Here is a 19,250-nt window from a genome sequence, read left to right on the forward strand (position 1 = left end):
CCAACGCCACGGCTGCTCTTGCGAAGGGCGGTTGCTGCACATCTCCTCAGCGCCTGTGGGGGCTTGGAGGGCGCCCCACGGCTGCCCTGACCTCCCGCCCGTTGCTCTGCCGGCAGATCCTGAACCCCTTCTACGTCTTCCAAGCCTTCACCCTGATCCTCTGGTACACCCAGGGCTACATGGCGTATTCCTCGGCCATCATCATCCTCTCCGTCATCTCCATCGGACTCACCATCTACGACCTCCGGCAGGTCAGCTCTCCCCCCTGCCCTGGCCGCTGGACAGAGGAGGGGTGGCTGCCCCCCACCCCCCTGCTTATTTCACTTGTTCGATCAGTGCCTTGCCCCTCCCCCAGACCCTCAAGGCAATGCAGGCAGCCCCCCTCCAATTCCCCCCATCACCACCACAACCCTGTGAGGGAGGCAGGGGAGGGACTGGTCAGCGGCCGTGGTCCAGTGAGTCTCTTTCCTCTGGCTTTGTTCAGAGATGGAGTGGCCTGCTCAGGGGACTTTGCACATGCTCAGGGGACTCTGCACTTCCTGGGATGCAAAGCTGCCTTTGGGGCGATGAGCCCGACTGGATGTGGCTGGGAGGGGATCCTGCAGAGTTCTCCCCTTGGGGGTCAATGTGGGGAGGGGGGCTTCCCCCTTCTGCTTTCCCACAAGGGCCTTGCAGCAGCTGCTTTTTTTGGAGGGGGGGGAGGTGTTTTGCATTCTGGTCTTAGCTCTCTTCCCCCCAGTTTGTCATGGAGCTGAGCGAGACCCCTTTGGGCTTTTTGGGGCAGGTCAGGGAGCCCCCGGGAGCCCAATGTCCCTGCCCCCCCTCCCAGCTTGGCTGGTGATGGAAGGGGGAGCCCAGGCCCTTGTGTGGGTGCCTTGCTGATGGGGGGGGCAGAGACCGATAAGATTTGGCAAATCTGATGCCCTCCAGGACCTGGACTAGCCTTCTTTTCCCCTGGGGGGGGGGCAGGGAAGAAAGAGGCAGCCAAAGACAGAGACCTCCCAGCCCTTTAACCTTGTCTCCACCTTCCCCCCCCCCCCAGCAATCCATCAAGCTGCACAATCTGGTGAAGGAGCACAACCAGGTGCAAGTCACAGTCTGGACGAAAGGCGAAGGTGGGTGTGGTGCCCCCCTATCCCCCAATACCCCTGCCCCTCTCTTTGTCCCAGCCCAGCCCTTTATGATGACTGCTGGGCCCTTGGGGAGGGGGCTTCCACAGGGACTGCCTGGTCACACCAACAGCATGTCACGGAGGCAGAGCGCCTCCCTCTGGATGGCCAGAAGAGGCCTTCAGAGAAGACCCCCCCACCCATTTCCTTCCCAAACGACAGCAGTTCCTGGAACAGCCAACATCTCCTGGCCTCCCCCGCACACCGAAAGACTTGGAGCGAAGGGTCCAGGGGTGCATCCTTCCACCCTCTTTTTTCGCCCTCTCCAGGCAGTTCCACCATGGAGTCCCATCACCTAGTCCCGGGGGACCTCCTTCTCCTGGAAGGCCAGCGGTTCTCCCTGCCCTGCGATGCCATCCTGCTGGAGGGAAGCTGCGTGATCAACGAGGGGATGCTCACGGGTACAAGCTGGCCGGCCGGGCATCCAGGGGCCCTTCTGCTCCCCACGGCCTGTGGGTCTGGTGGGCAGGGAAAGGGGTCTGGCAGGATTCCCAAAGGAGCTTTTAAAAACGCCACTGGAGTTTCTTAGTTTTTTTTACTGAAAACATTTTGCTTCTCATCCAAGAAGCTTGTTTGGTTCTAGAACGACTTCAGAACTGAAGAGGCTTCTTGGATGAGAAGTGAAACATTTTCAAGAAAGAAAACTAGAAAGGTCCAGCTGCTTTTTGAAAAGCACCTTGGAGACAACCATGACCTGGATGACGAAGCATCTCCATAAGCACTGAGAGTCTCATAGGACAGACCCTGGGAGAGTGTGGGTGTTGTTGAAGGAAAAATCTTCATCAGGGTCCAGTCCAAACCGGGAATAAACAACATGGAGACTGCTTTAGAAAGAAGGTTGTCGTTTATTGAACAGGAGAGCCAGACAGAAAGATGGCTCTGGGGAAAAAAACGACCTCATGTAGTAGGGAGTGGAGGGTTTTTATACCTTCTTGGGCTTTTGTTTGGAGTTGTTCCTATGGCATGAATTTGACCTGAGTCTGAGTATGCCTTTCTGGTATTCTGATGGTTGTGGGTTAATCTTATTATGTCCCAAAGGTCATATCCTGCTTCCCTGGGGCTGTGGCTGATGACTCTTAGATTTTTGCTGTTGATTCTAGGGATCTTTCTTCCTAATCCCAGTTTCCTGATTCCAGTCTTTCTGACAAGATTATCACATCTGCATTTCTGCAGACCTGGTTTCTGTCTGGGGCAGAGAGACTTGGGGTGGAGGGTTCTGCCTTTAAGATCCTTTGGGGAAATATAATATTCTGCCTTTTAATATTCCCCAAAATATTTCTTTCTCTAGCGGGGGGCTTACTTCCCACAGTGTGTTGGTGTATATATGCACACAGTGTGGGGGCAGTGGGTATAAAACCCTGGCGGTCTCATGATGGGGAGGACTTGCACCAAGGGGTCACTGAGCAGCTGCGGCTATCCAACCGGGAGAGCGTTCCCAATCAGGCTGCGTCTCCCCTTTGCAAGCCGCCTCTGTCTGAGGATGTCTATCCTTGAAGGCCCTTCCTGGCCTTCTTAGCTTCACGTTTGCTTGGAGACCCACCAGCAGACGATGGCAGAAACAGAGCCAAGAAGCCCTCCCCCTGGCCCCCAACCTGTGGGTCTGGTGGGCAGAGAGAGGGGTCTTCTCTCCTGTCCCCCTCAACTCCATTCCCCATCTTTCCTTCACCTGGATCAGACTTGGGCTTGTAGCTTCCTTGGGGCAGCTGTCATGCTCCATCGGCTCCATATTGAGGAAGGGTACTGAACTGGGTGGGCTTTCCCCTGGCCTTTAGGTGAGAGCGTTCCAGTCTCAAAGACCCCCCTGCCTCACTCCGACAACACCCTGCCCTGGAAGGTGTATGGGATGGGCGATTATCGGCGACACGTCCTCTTCTGTGGCACGGAGGTGATCCAGACCAGACGGGCAGGACCAGGGCCTGTCCGGGCGGTTGTGCTGCAAACAGGTGAGTGCAGAACCACCTTGGAGAAGGCTCAGGTGGTGGGGGTCCCTGACAGCTCCTTTGTGCACAGGTAGGATGGGGTGAAGTAGATGCCACCCCCAGATGGAAGGGATATTCAGTGCTCAAACGTGAGCATGTAAAGAGAACCATCGTGGGCAGTTATGATAACATTATGACCTGTGGACTACAATTCCCAGAATTCCTGAGCCAGCTATGCTGGCTCAGGAATTCTGGGAGTTGTAGTCCACAGGTTGTAAAATTGCTATAGTGAAGCAGAGTAAAAGACTCCTGGACTTTACTATTTACATTCACAACATTCTTGATTACAGATCCAGTTGGCCTTGAAGCTCTCGAGTAGAGGTTAAATCATGACTTTCACTCCCAATTTATTGGTGAAGCCTGCTCCTTAAAAATTCAGAACTCTAACATTTTTCAGTTAAGGAGCAGGATGGAAATGTGGGCACCTGATCTACCTGCTGGCCAGTCATTTTCAGGTGTTGGTAATCCATCCCACCTCCAAAAACCCCCAGACATCTGTCAAGAAGTGGTTGTCCAGTCTCTTCTTAAAAATGTTCAGTGTTGGAGCATCCACAGCTTCTGGAGGCAACTTCTATTCCACTGGTTGATCGTCCTCCTTGTCAGGAAATTCCTCCTTAGTTCCAGGTTGCTTCTCTCCTGGATTAGTTTCCATCCGTTGCTTCTTGTCCGGCCCTCAGGCGCTTTGGAGAATAGCTGGACCCCCTTTTCTTTGGGGCAGCCCCTCAAATACTGGAACACTTCCATCATGTCCCCCCTAGTTCTCCTTTTCTCTAGACTGGCCAAACCCAATTCCTGCAGCCGTTCTTCATATGTTTTAGTGTCCAGGCCTTTAATCAATTAAACTTAATTAAACTTTGAGGCTGTCTTTGCCCCCAGGCAGTTTAGACAAATGTTGATCAACTGAAGTTCTAGTACCACTTTACAAGGCCTTAGTAAGGCCACACTTGGAATTCGACATCCAGTTTTGATCCCCACGATATAAAAAAGACATTGAGACTCTAGAAAGAGTGCAGAGAAGAGCAACAAAGATGATCAGGAATCTGGAGGCTAAAATGTACGAAGAACGGTTGCAGGAATTGGGTATGTCTACTTTAATGAAAAAAAGGACTATTTGAGGGGCTGCCACAAAGAAAAGGTGGGGTTGACCTATTGTCCAAAGTGCCTGAAGGCAGGACAAGAAACAACGGGTGGAAACTAATCAAGGAGAGAAGCAACCTGGAGGAATTTCCTGATAGAACAATTAACCAGTGGAACTGCTTGCTTTCAGAAGTTGTGTGTACTCAATTGCTGGAGATTTTTAGGAAGAGATTGTACAACCATTTGTCTGAAATGGTATAGGGTTTCCTGCCTGAGCGGGGGGTTGGATTAGATGACCTCCAAGGTCCCTTCCAACTTTATTATTATTGTTGTTGTTGTTGTTGTTATTGTTATTGTTGTTGTTGTTGTTGTTATTATTATTATTATTATTATTATTATTATTATTATTATTATTAACCATTCATCTGAAAAGGTGTAGGACAGTGGTGGCGAACCTATGGCACGGGTGCCAGAGACGGCACTCAGAGCCCTCTCTGTGGGCACGCGCACTGTCGCCCCAGTCCTAGGCCTTCAGCTGGGTTTTATAAAACCTTTTCACTTTAGGCCTCTGCCACCGTGTACAAAAAAAAAAGGTTCAATCAATCAGACAATTTCAACTTCTCGCGGGGAAAAAAAGATCTTGCAAAGTTGGAATTGATTGATTGAACTTTTTAGTCCCATCCAGTCTGCTGTTATCACCGCAGCCACGCCCACCCAATGGGCCACGCCCACCCAATGGGCCACATCCACCTGGCACCCGACGATTCATAAGTGGGTTTTGGGTTGCAGTTTGGGCACTCAGTCTCTAAAAGGTTCGCCATCACTGTGTAGGATCTCCAGCTTGAGAGGGGAGAGGGGGTTGGACTAGAGGACCTCCAAGGACCCTTCCAACTCTGTTTTTCTGTTACTCCCCTTACTGGCTGCCTCTTTCCCCGCAGGGTTCAACACCGCCAAGGGGGAGCTGGTGAGGTCCATCCTGTACCCAAAGCCAATGAACTTCCGGCTCTACCAAGAAGCCTTCCAGTTCATCGTGGGCCTGGCTGTGATTGGGATCCTGGGGATGATCTACGCCATCTGTGTGTACGTGATCCAGGAGGTGGGTCCCAGAAACAGCAAAACTTCACGGGCAAGCAGGAGACCCAAGGCTGCCATTGCTGCTAGTGGCGGTCTCTGTCTGGCTGGGCTCTGCTGCAGCCTGTCCGGGCACACAAAACGAGAAAAGAGCTCAAGGCAACAGCAAACAGCAGACAATAAAGTTATTGTTCTGTTCTGTTCTGTTCTGTTCTGTTCTGTTCTGTTCTATTCTATTCTATTCTATTCTATTCTATTCTATTCTATTCTATTCTATATTTCTATTCTATTCTATATTTCTATTCTCTTCTCTTCTGTTCTCTTCTGTTCTCTTCTGTTCTCTTCTCTTCTCTTCTCTTCTCTTCTCTTCTCTTCTCTTTACACACTTACGGTCGTTGCAGCATCCAGCTGGTCATGTGATCGAAATTGAGGCACTTGGCAACTGACTCACAGTTATGACGGTCGCAGTGTCCCTAGGGTCACGTGATCCCCTTTTTGCCACCTTCTGACCAGCAAAGTCAATGGGGGGAAGCCGGATTCACTTAACAACCGTGTTGCTAATTTAACAACTGCAGTGATTCGCTTAACAACGGTGGCAAGAATGGTCGCAAAATGGGGCAAACCCCGCTTAACAACGGTCTCGCTGAGCAACAGAAATTTTGGGCTCAGTTGTGGTCGTAAGACGAGGATGGCCTATAACAGCCTCTTTCCCGAAGTCGTTCCTTGCTTCCAACCCATCTTGGAAAGAGAGTCCCCCCCGGCACTGCCAATCATCCACTCCCCCCCATCAGGGCCGCCTTCCTGGTGGGGAGGGAGCTGAGTCCCCTCGACAGGCTCCCTGGCTGCGTCTGCCCGCATCCACCCACCTTGTGTCCTTTCCCAGCAATCCTCCTCGGACACCGTGGCCATGGCCCTCCTGCTGCTGACCGTCCCCGTCCCCCCGATCATCCCGGCAGCCCTGACCACCAGCATCGTCTACGCCCAGCGGAGGTTGACCAAGAGGAAGATTTTCTGCATCAGTCCCCAGAGGATCAACATCTGTGGCCAGATCAACCTGGTCTGCTTTGATAAGGTGCGGCCGTGTGGTTGTGTGTGTGCGTGGGTGCAGGGCGGGAGTGAGTGAGTGGAAAGCTCCCACGGGGGAGGCTGGGCTGGCTTCTGGGGGGGTGGGGGCTATTCCAGGTCTGATGAAAGCCCTCAGTACACAGTAGCTGCCCTTGGCAAGGACTCAAGAGCAATTAATCGGTGGAACGGAAGTCGCCTCCAGACGTTGGGGCTGCTCCATCGCTGGAGGCTTTTAAGGAGAGACTGGACAGCCACTTGTCTGAAATGGTAGAGCTTCTGCTGCTTGAGCTGGGGGCTGGACTAGACGACCTCCAAGGTCCCTTCGAACTTTGTTGTTCTGTAATCCCAGATCAATTGATCAGGGGAACAGCTTCTCCCCAGAGGTTGTGGGTGCTCCATCAACAGAAGAGACTGGACAGCCATTTGTCTGAAATGGTCTATATAGGGTCTCCTGCTCGAGCCGGGGGTTGGACTAGATGACCTCCAAGCTCCCTTCCAGCTCTGTTATCCATCTTTCACTTCCACCCTGCAGAATTCTCTTTTCTTCAGACCTGTCCCCCCCCCTCTTGCCCTTGGCTTCCATCCACGAGTGGAAATATTGGTCAGCCTTCAGCCAGGGATGATGTACTGTATGTTTAGAGTTGGCTTTATACGGGTCCACATTTTTCTTTATATTTTTTTTTCTTGTTGTTGCGTTTGTAATTTTTTTACTTTGGTTTTTTTTGTTTTCGTCTTCTTGTACTTTTTTAAAAAAAACATTTTATCTTTGAAAGAAGTAAAAAGTCATCGAAACAAGCCAACGGAGGGGCAGCTGTGCCTGCAGCCTGCCCTGGTGGGGCCTAATCCTGGCACTTTCTTTCACCCAGACAGGCACCCTGACCGAGGATGGGCTGGACCTCTGGGGAGCCCTTCCTTGCCAGAACCAGAGGTAAGAAAGATGGGGTGGAGTTTGATCTGGGCTTAAAGACGGCAAGAAAAGGGGGAAGATTGCCCCCCTTCCTTGGCCCTGCCAGGCAATGAAGCCTGGCGTTGTCCTGCCGGCTGCCCAGGGGACTGGCAGGGCCCACCTCTGCCCAAGGAGCCAGCTGGGAAACTGCCCTCCTTCTGCCCTGCTCCCAGGTGAGCCCCCGCTGACCCCCACCTCCCCCTCAGCTTCCAGAGCACGCACAGCTTCTTGGGGTCCCCCTTGCCCTGGGGGCCCCTCTGCAGAGCCATGGCGAGCTGCCATTCCCTCCTGCTGCTGGAGGGGAAGATCCAGGGAGACCCGCTGGACCTGAAGATGTTCGAAGGCACAAACTGGGTGAGCACGATTCCGCTCTAGCTGCTCCTGACGCTGGAGGTTCTCCAGCTCTGGTGGGGGAATTTTGGGAAGGGGAAGAAGCTGCCCTCCTCCTTGAACCCCCGCCCCCCCACTCCAGCTCCACTGGCTGCAGGGGGCACCTCCAGAGACCTTTCTGCCAGCGTCGTTCCTTGCCCTGTTTCGGGATGGCACGGAGGGGTTGGCAAGACAGCCAGCCTCCCCTTTCAGCAGCAGGTGGCCTGCTGGGTTCTGGGCTCCCTGTATAGTGGGAAGGGGTTATTATGGGATGGAAAGAAGCTTCCCAGGAAGGGAGCAAGTGAGTCCCCACACCGTGAATCTTCAGAAGGTTTTTTTGGCTGGAGAAATTCCTTTGGGGCCTCTCTTTGACCCATCAGCTGCAGATGCTGCAGTTTGGCTAAGCTCTGAGGATAGGAAGGGGAGGGCTGGAATTCCAGCTGTTTGCTCCAGGGACTGGGGAGATCCCTGGCCAATCTAGGTTGGGTTACCTAGTTTGGTAATAAACTAGGTTACCTAGTTTGGTAATAAACATCTGCAAGAAAACCACCAAGCTCAGAGACCACCTCCTCCTCCTGCTCCTCCTCCCTCCTTCTGGCACTGATGATGTTCCCTAGTTGGGTCATGAAAGGCCTGGAAGAAAACAACCCAGCTGAGAGCACCAAGGACCCCACCTCCTCCTCCTCCCTTCTGGCACTATGTTGGGTCGTGAAAGTCCTGCAAGAAAACCACCAAGCTTAGAGACCAGCAAAGACCCCTCCTCCTCCTCCTCCTCCTCCTCCTCCAACACCCCTCCCTTCTAGCACTGAAGTCCACAAGTCACCAAAGGGCCAGGTGTGAAGACCCCTGTTCTAATGCTTCTGATGCTCTTTCTCACGCCAGGAAATGGAGGAGCACCAGCCGGACAAAAGCAGAACCAACTTCCCCGAATCCTGCCTCCTTGTGAAGCCCGGATCTGCTGCTCCCCCAGTAAGCCAGTTCTCGGGCCCTGCTTTGTCCCAGGAGGAAGCGGGGCTGGCAAATGAAAATGCACGGTGGAAAATCAGGGGTGGGAATTCTCTGTCCGTGAAAGCTTGGGAAAAAAAAAATTAAGCTGGCAACAAGCCAGCCAGAACGGATTCGCCTTTGGGGACCATTTTCTGCCCAGATGCAAGCAGGTGGCAAAAAAGTAGAAGGACCGTCTGAGCATTCAAGCAATTATGGCATTATTATTTAATCCTTTTACTTATTTAAGCCAGCAGTCAGGGGCGCCTCCCACTGGCTTCTAACTGCTGCCAACTTGCTGGTGGGCCACAAGCGGGATCTCGGAGGCAGGGAGAGTCCCTCCCTTCAAGTAGTCTAGATTTACAGCAGTGGCCAAAATTGTGGAAATCTTTTGGGAAAAGTGTATTTTTGAGGTTGGATGGCTAATAACACCACTTTTATTTTGGAGTAACACCATAAAAGTATATATCAATGGAAAGATAATTTAATCAAGAATCTAATGCCACAAAGTGTGTTCAATTATCTGTATTCTAGGAAAAGTTATAGCCAAATAACAAGAAAAAGGAAGCACAACTTGCTTAGGTTGATATCAGGTAGCTTTCCTTCATCCGATTGTAGCCAATGAGCAGGAGTGTTTAGAGACCCAATCAGGTGTCATCAGATCACAGTAGGATTCAGTTATTGATGTCACATATTGAAGCTGAGAGGAGGACATTTGTCAATATGTTATGTGATTGCCATCATGTTGGCTGGGGTTTTTTTGCATTCTTTCATTTAGTGAGCTTGTAAAACGTAATAAAATTAAAGTCATGGTGCAGAGTCGACTGGTCGCCCAGAAAGCGATGTAAAATAGTATTTATTAAATGAACAAGGCTACAGTTATAAAGAAATTAGAAGAAAAATGGGTGGAAACTTAACCAAAGGTGGCATTTCTACCGTACATTTTTCCCAAAAGGCTTCCACAATTTTGGCCACTACGGTAGAGCTTTACAGCTTTAAAAGTCAGATTAATATCTGAATGGCATCGGAGGGCGTGCTGGTGCCCATGCCACGGAGCCTCCTTTTGTAGTGGTGAGCCAGGATTTTAGCTTTGGAGGGAGCAAAGCCCTCCCCATTTTTAGATGAAAGCTCTCCCTCATCAGATCTCCCACCCCATAATAGTTACACCTTTTCTAGCTTTAAAAGTTGGGTGCCCTCCTCCTCCTCCCGCCCATGTTGTCTCTGAGCACCAGTTCATGGGTTCAGCCTCCTGCTGAGTGCTGGGCGGGAGGGACCGGATCAGCAATATGCGGTGCATTAGAGGCCCCTCCGTTCAATGAATATTTGAAGTGACAACTGCACTGACAAAAGCGACTCAGGGGGGGAAGCAGGATTCGCTTAAGGACTGCCTGGTTCACTTAACAGCTCGCTTCTTTGTTTCTTCTGTCTCCTGCTCCTCGGGGTGATTCCCAACTCTGCTTCCCTCCCCTCCCCCCAGGCCCCCGTGGAAGGGATCCTAATCCTGCATCAGTTCCCCTTTTCGTCCTCCTTGCTGAGAATGTCGGTCATCACGCAGGAGCTGGGGAAGAGCGACTTCGAACTCTACATGAAGGGAGCCCCGGAGACGGTGGCCGGCTTTTGTGAAGAGAGGACGGGTAAGGGACAAAGAACCAGCAGCCTCTGGTCAAGGAGGGGTCCGGCCTCCATGTTCAGCCATGTTTGTGTGTGTACTTTTGGAGCTGACCAGATGGGGTTGCAGCCTTGAGGAGACTTAGGAATAACAATTAGACTTATATACTGCCCCACAGTGCTTTACAGACCACTCTGAGCAGTTTACAGAGTCAGCCTCTTTCCCCCAACAATCTGAGTCCTCATTTTACCCACCCCAGAAGGATGGAAGACTGAGTCAACCTTGAGCTGGTGAGAATCGAACTGCTGGCTGTGAGCAGAGTTAGCCTGCAATGCTGCATTCTAACTACTGCGCCACCACAGAAGGAAGGAAGATGTCAACGCTGCTAATATTGAATATTCTTGCTTTGACAAAATATGCAGAACTGTCTGGTACTTTTAGAGTTAATTTAGATGAGAATGAGAGAGGAGAGAAAAGCAACGGAAGAGAAAAGCAACGGAAGATGTGAATCATGACCCCAAAATAGGGGAGGGGAAATGCCTGGAATGTTATGTGCAAAGGAAGGGAAATTCAGATCTTGGCATTCTCCATGCCGTGCTGATACTCCTTTACACTAATAAAGGCTTTTTAGGTTAAAAAATGCCTGAAAGTTCTTTGAAGTGTTTCATTAGTCAGACACATGACAGAAGGGAAGGAAGGAAGGAAGGAAGGAAGGAAGGAAGGAAGGAAGGAAGGAAGGAAGGAAGAGCAATATCACTTAGACTTATATACCACTTCATAGTGCTTTATAGCCCTCTTCAAGCAGTTGGGTGACTATCTTCACCTCGCTGACCACAGACTGCCTCTCTTTTCCAGTTCCAACCATCTTCCAAGCGGAGCTGAAACACTTCACAACTCAGGGCTTCCGAGTCATCGGCCTGGCCCACAAGAAGCTTGATCTTCCCCAAGGGGTGGTCTTCAGTGACCTGAAGAGGTAAGCACGCAGAGGGGCAGCTGCAGCCCTCTCTGGCCTCCTTTGCGGAGGGACTTCGGAGCAACAGGACAAGATTCAACTCTTGAGCTCATAGGTTCATATTCTCATTTCTCCAAATTTTAGCTCTGTCAAAAGCTTGTGTTCCAGGCAACTGGAGAGGAGTAGTAGAACATAGAACATAGCATCATGAGGTTCAAAGGGACCTTAGAGGTCTTCTAGTCCAGGAGACCCTAGACCAGGAGTAGGCAACCTTGGCTCTTTTATGACTCATGGACTTCAACTCCCAGAATTCCTGAGCCAGCACAGCTGGCTCAGGAATTCTGGGAGTTGAAGTCCATGAGTCATAAAAGAGCCAAGGTTGCCTAGCCCTGCCCTAGACCATTCTGGACAAATGGCTGTCGGGTGTCTTCTTGGAAACCTTCAGTGTAAGTGATGAGAAGGAAATATTTGCAAATCTCTCAGTCCCAGCACCCAACTGGGCATCTCTGGAGCACACATACCCACAACCACCCCATTATATTCCTCTACCTCTACATTAAAAAATTCCAACTTTTGGGAACTTTTGGAGCTGAATCTCCTTGCCGTATCTTCGAAGGAAAAGGTCCCCCAATAAAACATGACCCAGAGCAGCCCACACGGTGAGAACAATCAATCAGTGGAACGACTTCTCTCCAGAAGTGGTGACTGCTCCATCACTGGAAGTTTTTAAGGAGAGGTTGGACAACCACTTGTCTAAAAGGGTAGAGGGTCTCCTACTTGAGCAGGAGGCTGGACTACAAGACCTCCATGGTCCCTTCCAACTCTGTTATTCTGTATTCTATTCTGGAGAAGTACTAACTCGTAGAAAACCATTCAAGATCCAATCTAGAACTAAGGAGAAATTTCCTGACAGCGAGGACGATTAATCAGTGGAACAGAAGTTGCCTCCAGAAGTTGTGGGTGCTCCATCACTGGAGGTCTTGAAGAAGAGACTGGACTGTCATTTGTCCAGAATGGTATAAGGTTCCTGCTTGAGCAGGGGGTTGGACTGGAAGACCTCCAAGGTCCCTTCCAACTCTATTATTATGATGTATTGAAGGGTGTGAGCTTAAAGGGACTCCAGAAGATGGTAGAGGACAGGAAGGCCTGGAGGAACGTTGTCCATGGGGTCGCGATGGGTCGGACACGACTTTGCAACTAACAACAACATTGAGGGGTTGGACTAGAAGACCTCCAAGATCCTTCCAACTCTGTTATTCTACATTCTGTAAGCTGAGGACAACCTACTCTTCCCTGCCTCTCCTCACAGGGAGGAGGTGGAATCCGGCCTGACCTTCCTGGGCCTGCTGGTCATGGAGAACCGCCTGAAAAGTGAGACCAAGCCTGTCCTGCAGGAGCTCAGCCAGGCCCGCATCCGGAGCGTGATGGTCACAGGTGTGTTGGGAGGGAGAGCCCTCAGCTAGAACGGTTGTGTGTTTGTGTGTGTGCTCAGTCCTTGTACAGCAGCTGAGGGGGCTCAGTGGATTGCCGAAGTCGGGGTGGGCAACCTTGGCTCTTTTATGACTGGTGGACTTCAACTCCCAGAATTCCTGAGCCAGCCTGGCTCAGCTTGGAAACCTTTCCCTTTCCCCTCAGCACAGCTGGCTCAGGAATTCTGGGAGTTGAAGTCCACCAGTCATAAAAGAGCCAAGGTTGCCCACCCCTGGCCCAAGTAGTCATCTACAGTCTTTTGAACTCGTCCCTCCTTGCCTTCTGGAGCAGGAACAGGTAGAGGCTGCCAGCATCTTATCACATTGAGGGTTTCCCAGGAGTCTCCCCCATTCCAGGCGCTGCTTCGGTCCAGTGGCCTCAGAACCACCTGCTAGTCATTACTTCTCCCCTCAGCCACCAACCCCCCCCACCCTTTTTTCTTCCTTCCTTTAACAGCTCCAACTCTGTGGGCTGATTCCAGAAGTGACATGATGCTTCCTAGACCTTTCCCACTTTCCTTGACCTCTCAAACTGGAAGTGCAGCTCTCGGGGTTTATGTCGCAGCAGATAATTGGGGGTCCTTGAGGCCACGGTGGGAAGGGGCTGCTTTGGACCTTACCAGATCTCTTTTGACCTGGGCTGCCATGGAGAAATGCTGGAATCCTGGCCCACATTTAGATACTCAGACTCACATCTCAAACCTCCTGGTTATTTTAAAAAGGATTTGGGCTTTTGAGCGGTCCTTGGTGACCTCTGAGCTTGGTGGTGGGTTGCAGCACTGATAATGCTACCTAGTTTAGGTCATGAAACCTCTGGAAGAAAACAACCAAGTGCAGAGAAGACCAAGGACTCCAGAGTCGGTGTCCTCCTCCTCCTCCTCCTCCTCCTCCTCCACCTCCCCTTCTAACAATGAAGATGTTACCTAGTTTGGGCGATGAAACATCTGCAAGAAAACCCACCAAGCTCAGAGACCACCAAGGAGCCCTCATTTCGACCTTGAGCTGCAAATATTCTCCTTTATTGGTACTTCGGGAGAGTCTGTCCATCAGGCTTCAGATGTGCTGATGATGGTGGTGAGGAACATATTTTGTTTTGAAGGCTGCCCCCTCCCCCTCATCTCAGCCTCCCTTGTCCCCAGGCGACAACCTCCAGACAGCCATCACTGTGGCCAGGAACTCTGGGATGCTGCCGAGCACCAGCCAGGTGGTCCTGGTGGATGCCCAGGAGCCGGAGGATTCCTGCCCAGCATCCGTGACTTGGCAGCTGGTGGAGGAGGAGGAGGAGGCGCCCTTAATCATGGGCAAAGACAAGGTATGGCAACTGCCCCAGAGAAGAGGTGGCCCAGGAAGGTGAGCAGGAAGGGCTTGGAAGAAGAGGAAGTCGTTGTTTGTAGGCGAGGAGAGGACCAGGCTGGCCACGTTCCTCATCACCTTCTTACGAGAAGACCATGCTGGTCCCTCTAGCCCAGGTTTCATAGACTCAAACTGAAGAGAGTATCAGGCTCCAAAACCAAGAAAGACCCCTTGTGATGTCTCTAGACAGAATCTTGCCAGGCTAAAGCATGCTAACCTCCCTATAAGGCATACACTCTGGAAACTGTTAGGGAGGAGCCGTCTTCACCCTTTTCTCCCACACAAACTCTCTGAGCTGAGTTATCTCTTGCTCCTCCCTCCTGGGGATCCACCTCATCACTATGTTTCATCACAAGTCTTGCTTTCAGAGGGGGGAGGAGGCAGAGCCCCTGCCCCTATGACGTGGGGAGGGGGAGGCATGGGTGGGGGGGAGAGAAGATTCAGGCAGCAGCTGGCCAGTTTGAAATGGGATTTCTCGGAGGGAGCAGAGAGCAAGTTCCTTTGACCATCTTGGGACAATTCCAGTCATCATTAATTGACTCAGTCGTTAATGCCTTTCATTTCCACGACCCCCACAGAAGTGGGGCTGGATGGTAATTGAAGTCTGATTTTCAGGACCCCCATATTACCCTAGAGGACCCCGGTACAGAAGAGGGGGGCGACCGCTTCCACTTTGTCTTGAGTGGGGCGTCTTACCAGGTCCTGGTCAAGCACTTCAGCAGCCTGCTGCCCAAGGTGAGTGGGGAGGCGGGGGCTCCTCAATGTGGGCCCTGAGCCCAGAGTCAGCTCCCTTTTCATTTTGATTTGCCTCCCTTCCCTTCCGTGGCCTCAGAGCCCACCTGCCTCCCTGTCCTCCTGGGCCCCTTTCCGGCCAGTTTGGGGACTGTGGCCTCTTTCTTTCCGCAGGTACTTCTGAATGGAACGATCTTCGCCCGGATGTCTCCAGCGCAGAAGTCCAGCCTCGTGGAAGAGTTTCAGAAACTCGAGTGGGTCCCTTCTCGTGATCCAGGGAGAAGGGGAGAGGGGCTGAGCTGGTGTCCTCCCTCCCCTTCTTGGGGACCACCCCCACTGCTGTTCCTGGGCTTAGCTAGCCTCCGAGTGCTGACTTCTGATGACCTCTTGGGGACTCTTTTTTCTGACCGCTGCCCAAAAGGCTGCTGTAAAACTGTCTCCTGGGTCAGCCCTGCCCTTCCCCCCCAAAAGTAGCCCCAAGTCACAGCAATGATGTGCAAGCAAGGGAAGGAAATGGAGGGTCCCTCTGCCCGGTAAAAAAAACACAAGAGCCCCGTGGAAGGGCCTCCTGGCCACGCCAGAGGGCAGAGAGGAGCCGTGGAAGGAGCAAAATGGCTGCCTGCCCAGGCTATGTGCTGCAGAAAACACGGACCTCCCTGGACCCCTGGATGTGGGGCAGCCCCATTTTCAGCTTGAGGGAAGGCATGGGAGGTGCATGTGGCAGGAAACCACCTGGGTGTCTCTCTGTGCCCAGAGAGATTGAGTAACCATTGGCTTCTTCTCCTTCTCCTTCTCCTTCTCCTTTTCTCTTTCTCCTCCTCCTCCCCCTCTCCTTTTCTCTTTCTCCTTCTCCTTCTCCTCCTCTTCTCTTTCTCCTTCTCTTTCTCCTTCTCCTTCTCCTCCTCCTTTTCTCTTTCTCCTTCTCCTTCTCCTCCTCCTCCCTCTCCTTTTCTCTTTCTCCTTCTCCTTCTCCTCCTCCTCTTCTCTTTCTCCTTCTCCTCCTCCTCCTCCTCTTCTCTTTCTCCTTCTCCTTCTCCTCCTCCTTTTTTCTTTCTCTTTCTCCTTCTCCTCCTCCTCCTCCTCCCTCTCTTCTCTTTCTCCTTCTTCTTCTTCTTCTTCTCCTCCTCCTCCTCCTCCTCCTCCTCCTCCTCCTCCTCCTCCTCCTCCTCCTCTTTTCTTTCTTTTCCCAGTTACTACGTTGCCATGTGTGGAGATGGAGCCAATGACTGTGGGGTAGGTGAAAACTCCAGGGTCTCAGGGAGGGAGGGGGTTAGGGTTTCCCGTACAGGCTACCACCCTGCCCATCCCGTTCCCCCAAATGGGAGGAATCCAGGCAAAAATAGCTGGTAGAAACCCTCACCTTTCCAGAGAGGACTTGGAACTCCCTCCCTTTTCAAAACCCCCAATTCCTCACAGAGGGACCTGCTGCTTCTTTCCAGGCCCTGAAAATGGCCCACGCCGGGATCTCTCTTTCTGAGCAGGAGGCATCGGTGGCTTCCCCCTTCACGTCCCAAATCCCCAACATTGAGTGTGTGCCAGCCCTGATAAGGTACGTGGGGTCTCCACAGTTGCCACTGGAGGCTTTCGAGCAGAGATTGGACAGCCGCTTATCCAGAATGGCAAAGGGCGTCTCCTTACTTGAGCCAGGAGTTGGGNTTCTTCTTCTTCTTCTTCTTCTTCTTCTTCTTCTTCTTCTTCTTCTTCTTCTTCTTCTTCTTCTTCTTCTTCTTCTTCTTCTTCTTCTTCTTCTTCTTCTTCTTCTTCTTCTTCTTCTTCTTCTTCTTCTTCTTCTTCTTCTTCTTCTTCTTCTTCTCCTTCTCCTCCTCCTCCTCCTCCTCCTCCTCCTCCTCCTCCTTCTTCTTCTTCTTCTTCTTCCTCCTCCTCCTCCTCCTCCTCCTCCCCCTCCTCTTCACACACCCATCCCATTCTAGCACTGATAACATTACCTGGTTGGGTCATGAAACATCTGCAAGAAAACCACCAGGCTCGGAGAGCACCAAGGACTCCTCTTTTCAACCCTGAGCTACAAAGATTCTTTTTTATTGGACTTCTTCTCTTTCTGGGTTGAAACGTTTTGCTGTAGCAAAACATTTCATAACAAAAAGAAAGGAAATCCAGTTGCCTTGACTCAGTTTCCAGGCCGTGGCTTCTCGAGGACCACCCGGGCATCTTCACAGGTTCAGCCCTGCTGGGTCTGGTCGGGTTTTAAAGTGCTGCAACTTTGCCCAAGCTGAGAAGATCCAACATGGGGTGAGGGATGCCCCGTGCCCTGGAAAAGCCGGGAAAGCTCGAAAAAGGGTCAGTTTCCAGAGGCATCTTGGTGGGCTGTCCATTTCCGTGCCAGAAAAATAATTGGGGGTTCCAAATTGGGGCTGTGCAGGAATAAATAAAAACGAAATCCAGACCACTGTGAGGAAAGAATAATTATTTATTCCCAAAAGCCTGTGGGGGCAGCTCCAGAGAAATGGGGTACAGAGAGATTGTTCTATAGGGGAGATTGTCCTGGGTGTGGAATTCGGTTCAGTGTTGTCCACATCGCATGTGGGGGGGGGGGCTGGTCACATCCAAGGCAAAGTTCAACATGGGGAGGGGGGGGCAGTTTTCTATCTAACGTTATTTCCACGTGTTGCGTATGTTAAAATAATCTTTTTTTTTTATTGAACATTTTATAAAATTTTACAATATAAATCCCCCCTCCCCCTTCCCACCCTTCCAGCCCCCCTCCCTCCCCCCTCACTTCCCAGTGCCAATCACAGGGTTAACAATAACATAATCATACTCTAATTAACATTAATCAACTATTAAAATAACATATCTATAACCTCCTTTAACTCTCTTTTAAACAGTACAATTATTAAAAACAATAATAATAACATTTAATAATTAGAAATAATACTAAATAAAATATTCTAACCTTTGCACAACAATAATACTCTAAAATTTACTCAAAAACCAGATGATATTTTTTAGTCCCATATTTACACTCAATATAATCTATCCATCTTCTCCAAACCAAAATATATCTTTCTTGCGAATAATCCTTCACATAAGCGGAAATCTTGGCCATTTCTGCTAAATTCGAGACTTTAAGTGACCATTCTTCTATAGTAGGTAAACGTTCCATTTTCCAATATTGAGCTACTAGTAGTCTTGCAGCAGTTATGAAGTTCAACATCAATTCCATTTCTTTTGCATCCAAGTCTTCCATAATACCCAACAAAAAAAATAATAATCTTCTACAAGTATTTTAGCAGTAGAAATAGCCGGGAGTCTGGATCTCTACCTGTTGCGCTCCAGGCAGGCCTGCGTCACTCAGTATTGGCAGCTGGGAATTACCAATCTTCAGGTGGTTTTTTTTTTGGGGGGGGGGAGAAGGGTGTCTTCTGACTCAAAACGGGCAGCCAGTATGTGGGAGTAGTTCAAATCACCCCACCAACGATGCTCATTGACTCAGGCCATTGTAAAACCCTTCCTGGAATTTATGTTTTCCTTTTAGCAACTGCAGATTCTGGGGAATAACCAGTTCCTGATCCAAGATGTCTGCATCACCCTTGTGGTTTGCCTCACAAGTAAGCAGCTCCGTTCTGGCCTGCTTCGTCCCAGGCCCTTCTCAGTGCCACCTCTGGGCACCGTCACCTCGGCTGTGAGTTTTGGGGAGGTGCCACTCCAGAGCCGCAGAGTCCAGCAGGAGGGGCTGCCCTGCACACCAGTTGCTCCTTCGCACAATGCTGAAAGCTCAAAACGGCCTTCCTGGGTTCCCGTAGCACAATTATTGTGGGCGAGCCGGATCCAGCACGAGCCCTTTTGCTCCTGGGTGGAACAGATGCCGAAGGAACTCCAAGGGTGCCAAGAGATTCCCTGGCAGTCATAAGCTGGACACGCTAACTGCGTTGGCACAAAATACCTAATCAAGCCGAGCATCTTGCCTGAAGCCAACCGCCAGCCTTTGCTTGCAAGGATAAGTGTATTATGCCCAATCCCCAGCTGGCATCATGATCTCAGCCAGCAGAACCCCACCAGGACGAGCAGTGCCAGGGCTCGGTTGCCGGTCTCTCTCTTGGGCACGGGCACCCCCAGGAATGGCTCTGCTTGGGCATCAAGCGGCCGGTTGCCTGCCACTCTGCTTCTCCCTCCCTCCTGCCTGAAGCAACGTTGAGTGGAAGCCCCCCCTCCCCGAGCAAAGGGTGGTGGGATGGAGAAGGGGCTTGCTTTTCCTTGGGGCACCTGGAGATCCTCTGGAACATTCTGCCTCTGTCCTCCCAGTGAACCTGACCCACGCCTACCCCAAACTGGCCCCCTACCGGCCCCCCGGACGGCTGCTCTCTCCACCGCTGCTGCTGTCCGTCCTCTTCAACGTGGTCCTGAGCATCCTGGTCCAGCTCTTCGGCTTCCTGTTCGTGAAGCAGCAGCCTTGGTACTGGCAGCTGCGTGGCCACTGGTGAGTGCGCGCGCGCACACACACACACACACACACA

The 19,250-nt window shown here is 51.3% G+C and overlaps 1 protein-coding gene across 1 annotated transcript in view; it reads left to right on the forward strand.

Annotated features, from left to right (window-relative positions):
- The window catches only part of LOC107299368 (probable cation-transporting ATPase 13A5), a 44,959-nt gene that overhangs the window by 22,333 nt on the left and 3,376 nt on the right, over positions 1 to 19,250 (forward strand). Inside the window, exons 7-26 of the mRNA XM_029286760.1 lie at positions 117 to 251; positions 1,043 to 1,119; positions 1,443 to 1,570; positions 2,942 to 3,112; positions 5,164 to 5,321; positions 6,180 to 6,368; positions 7,228 to 7,289; positions 7,514 to 7,661; positions 8,559 to 8,645; positions 10,138 to 10,294; positions 11,125 to 11,242; positions 12,531 to 12,655; positions 13,830 to 14,002; positions 14,647 to 14,778; positions 14,950 to 15,029; positions 15,966 to 16,008; positions 16,215 to 16,324; positions 18,073 to 18,121; positions 18,272 to 18,344; positions 19,039 to 19,213. Coding sequence (XP_029142593.1) covers positions 117 to 251; positions 1,043 to 1,119; positions 1,443 to 1,570; positions 2,942 to 3,112; positions 5,164 to 5,321; positions 6,180 to 6,368; positions 7,228 to 7,289; positions 7,514 to 7,661; positions 8,559 to 8,645; positions 10,138 to 10,294; positions 11,125 to 11,242; positions 12,531 to 12,655; positions 13,830 to 14,002; positions 14,647 to 14,778; positions 14,950 to 15,029; positions 15,966 to 16,008; positions 16,215 to 16,324; positions 18,073 to 18,121; positions 18,272 to 18,344; positions 19,039 to 19,213 — 2,390 coding nt within the window. The remainder of the gene's footprint in view (positions 1 to 116; positions 252 to 1,042; positions 1,120 to 1,442; positions 1,571 to 2,941; positions 3,113 to 5,163; positions 5,322 to 6,179; positions 6,369 to 7,227; positions 7,290 to 7,513; positions 7,662 to 8,558; positions 8,646 to 10,137; positions 10,295 to 11,124; positions 11,243 to 12,530; positions 12,656 to 13,829; positions 14,003 to 14,646; positions 14,779 to 14,949; positions 15,030 to 15,965; positions 16,009 to 16,214; positions 16,325 to 18,072; positions 18,122 to 18,271; positions 18,345 to 19,038; positions 19,214 to 19,250) is intronic.

The sequence above is a fragment of the Protobothrops mucrosquamatus genome, unplaced genomic scaffold (assembly GCF_001527695.2).
Source record: "Protobothrops mucrosquamatus isolate PMUCROS unplaced genomic scaffold, P.Mucros_1.0 scaffold4836, whole genome shotgun sequence".
NCBI lineage: Eukaryota > Metazoa > Chordata > Lepidosauria > Squamata > Viperidae > Protobothrops > Protobothrops mucrosquamatus.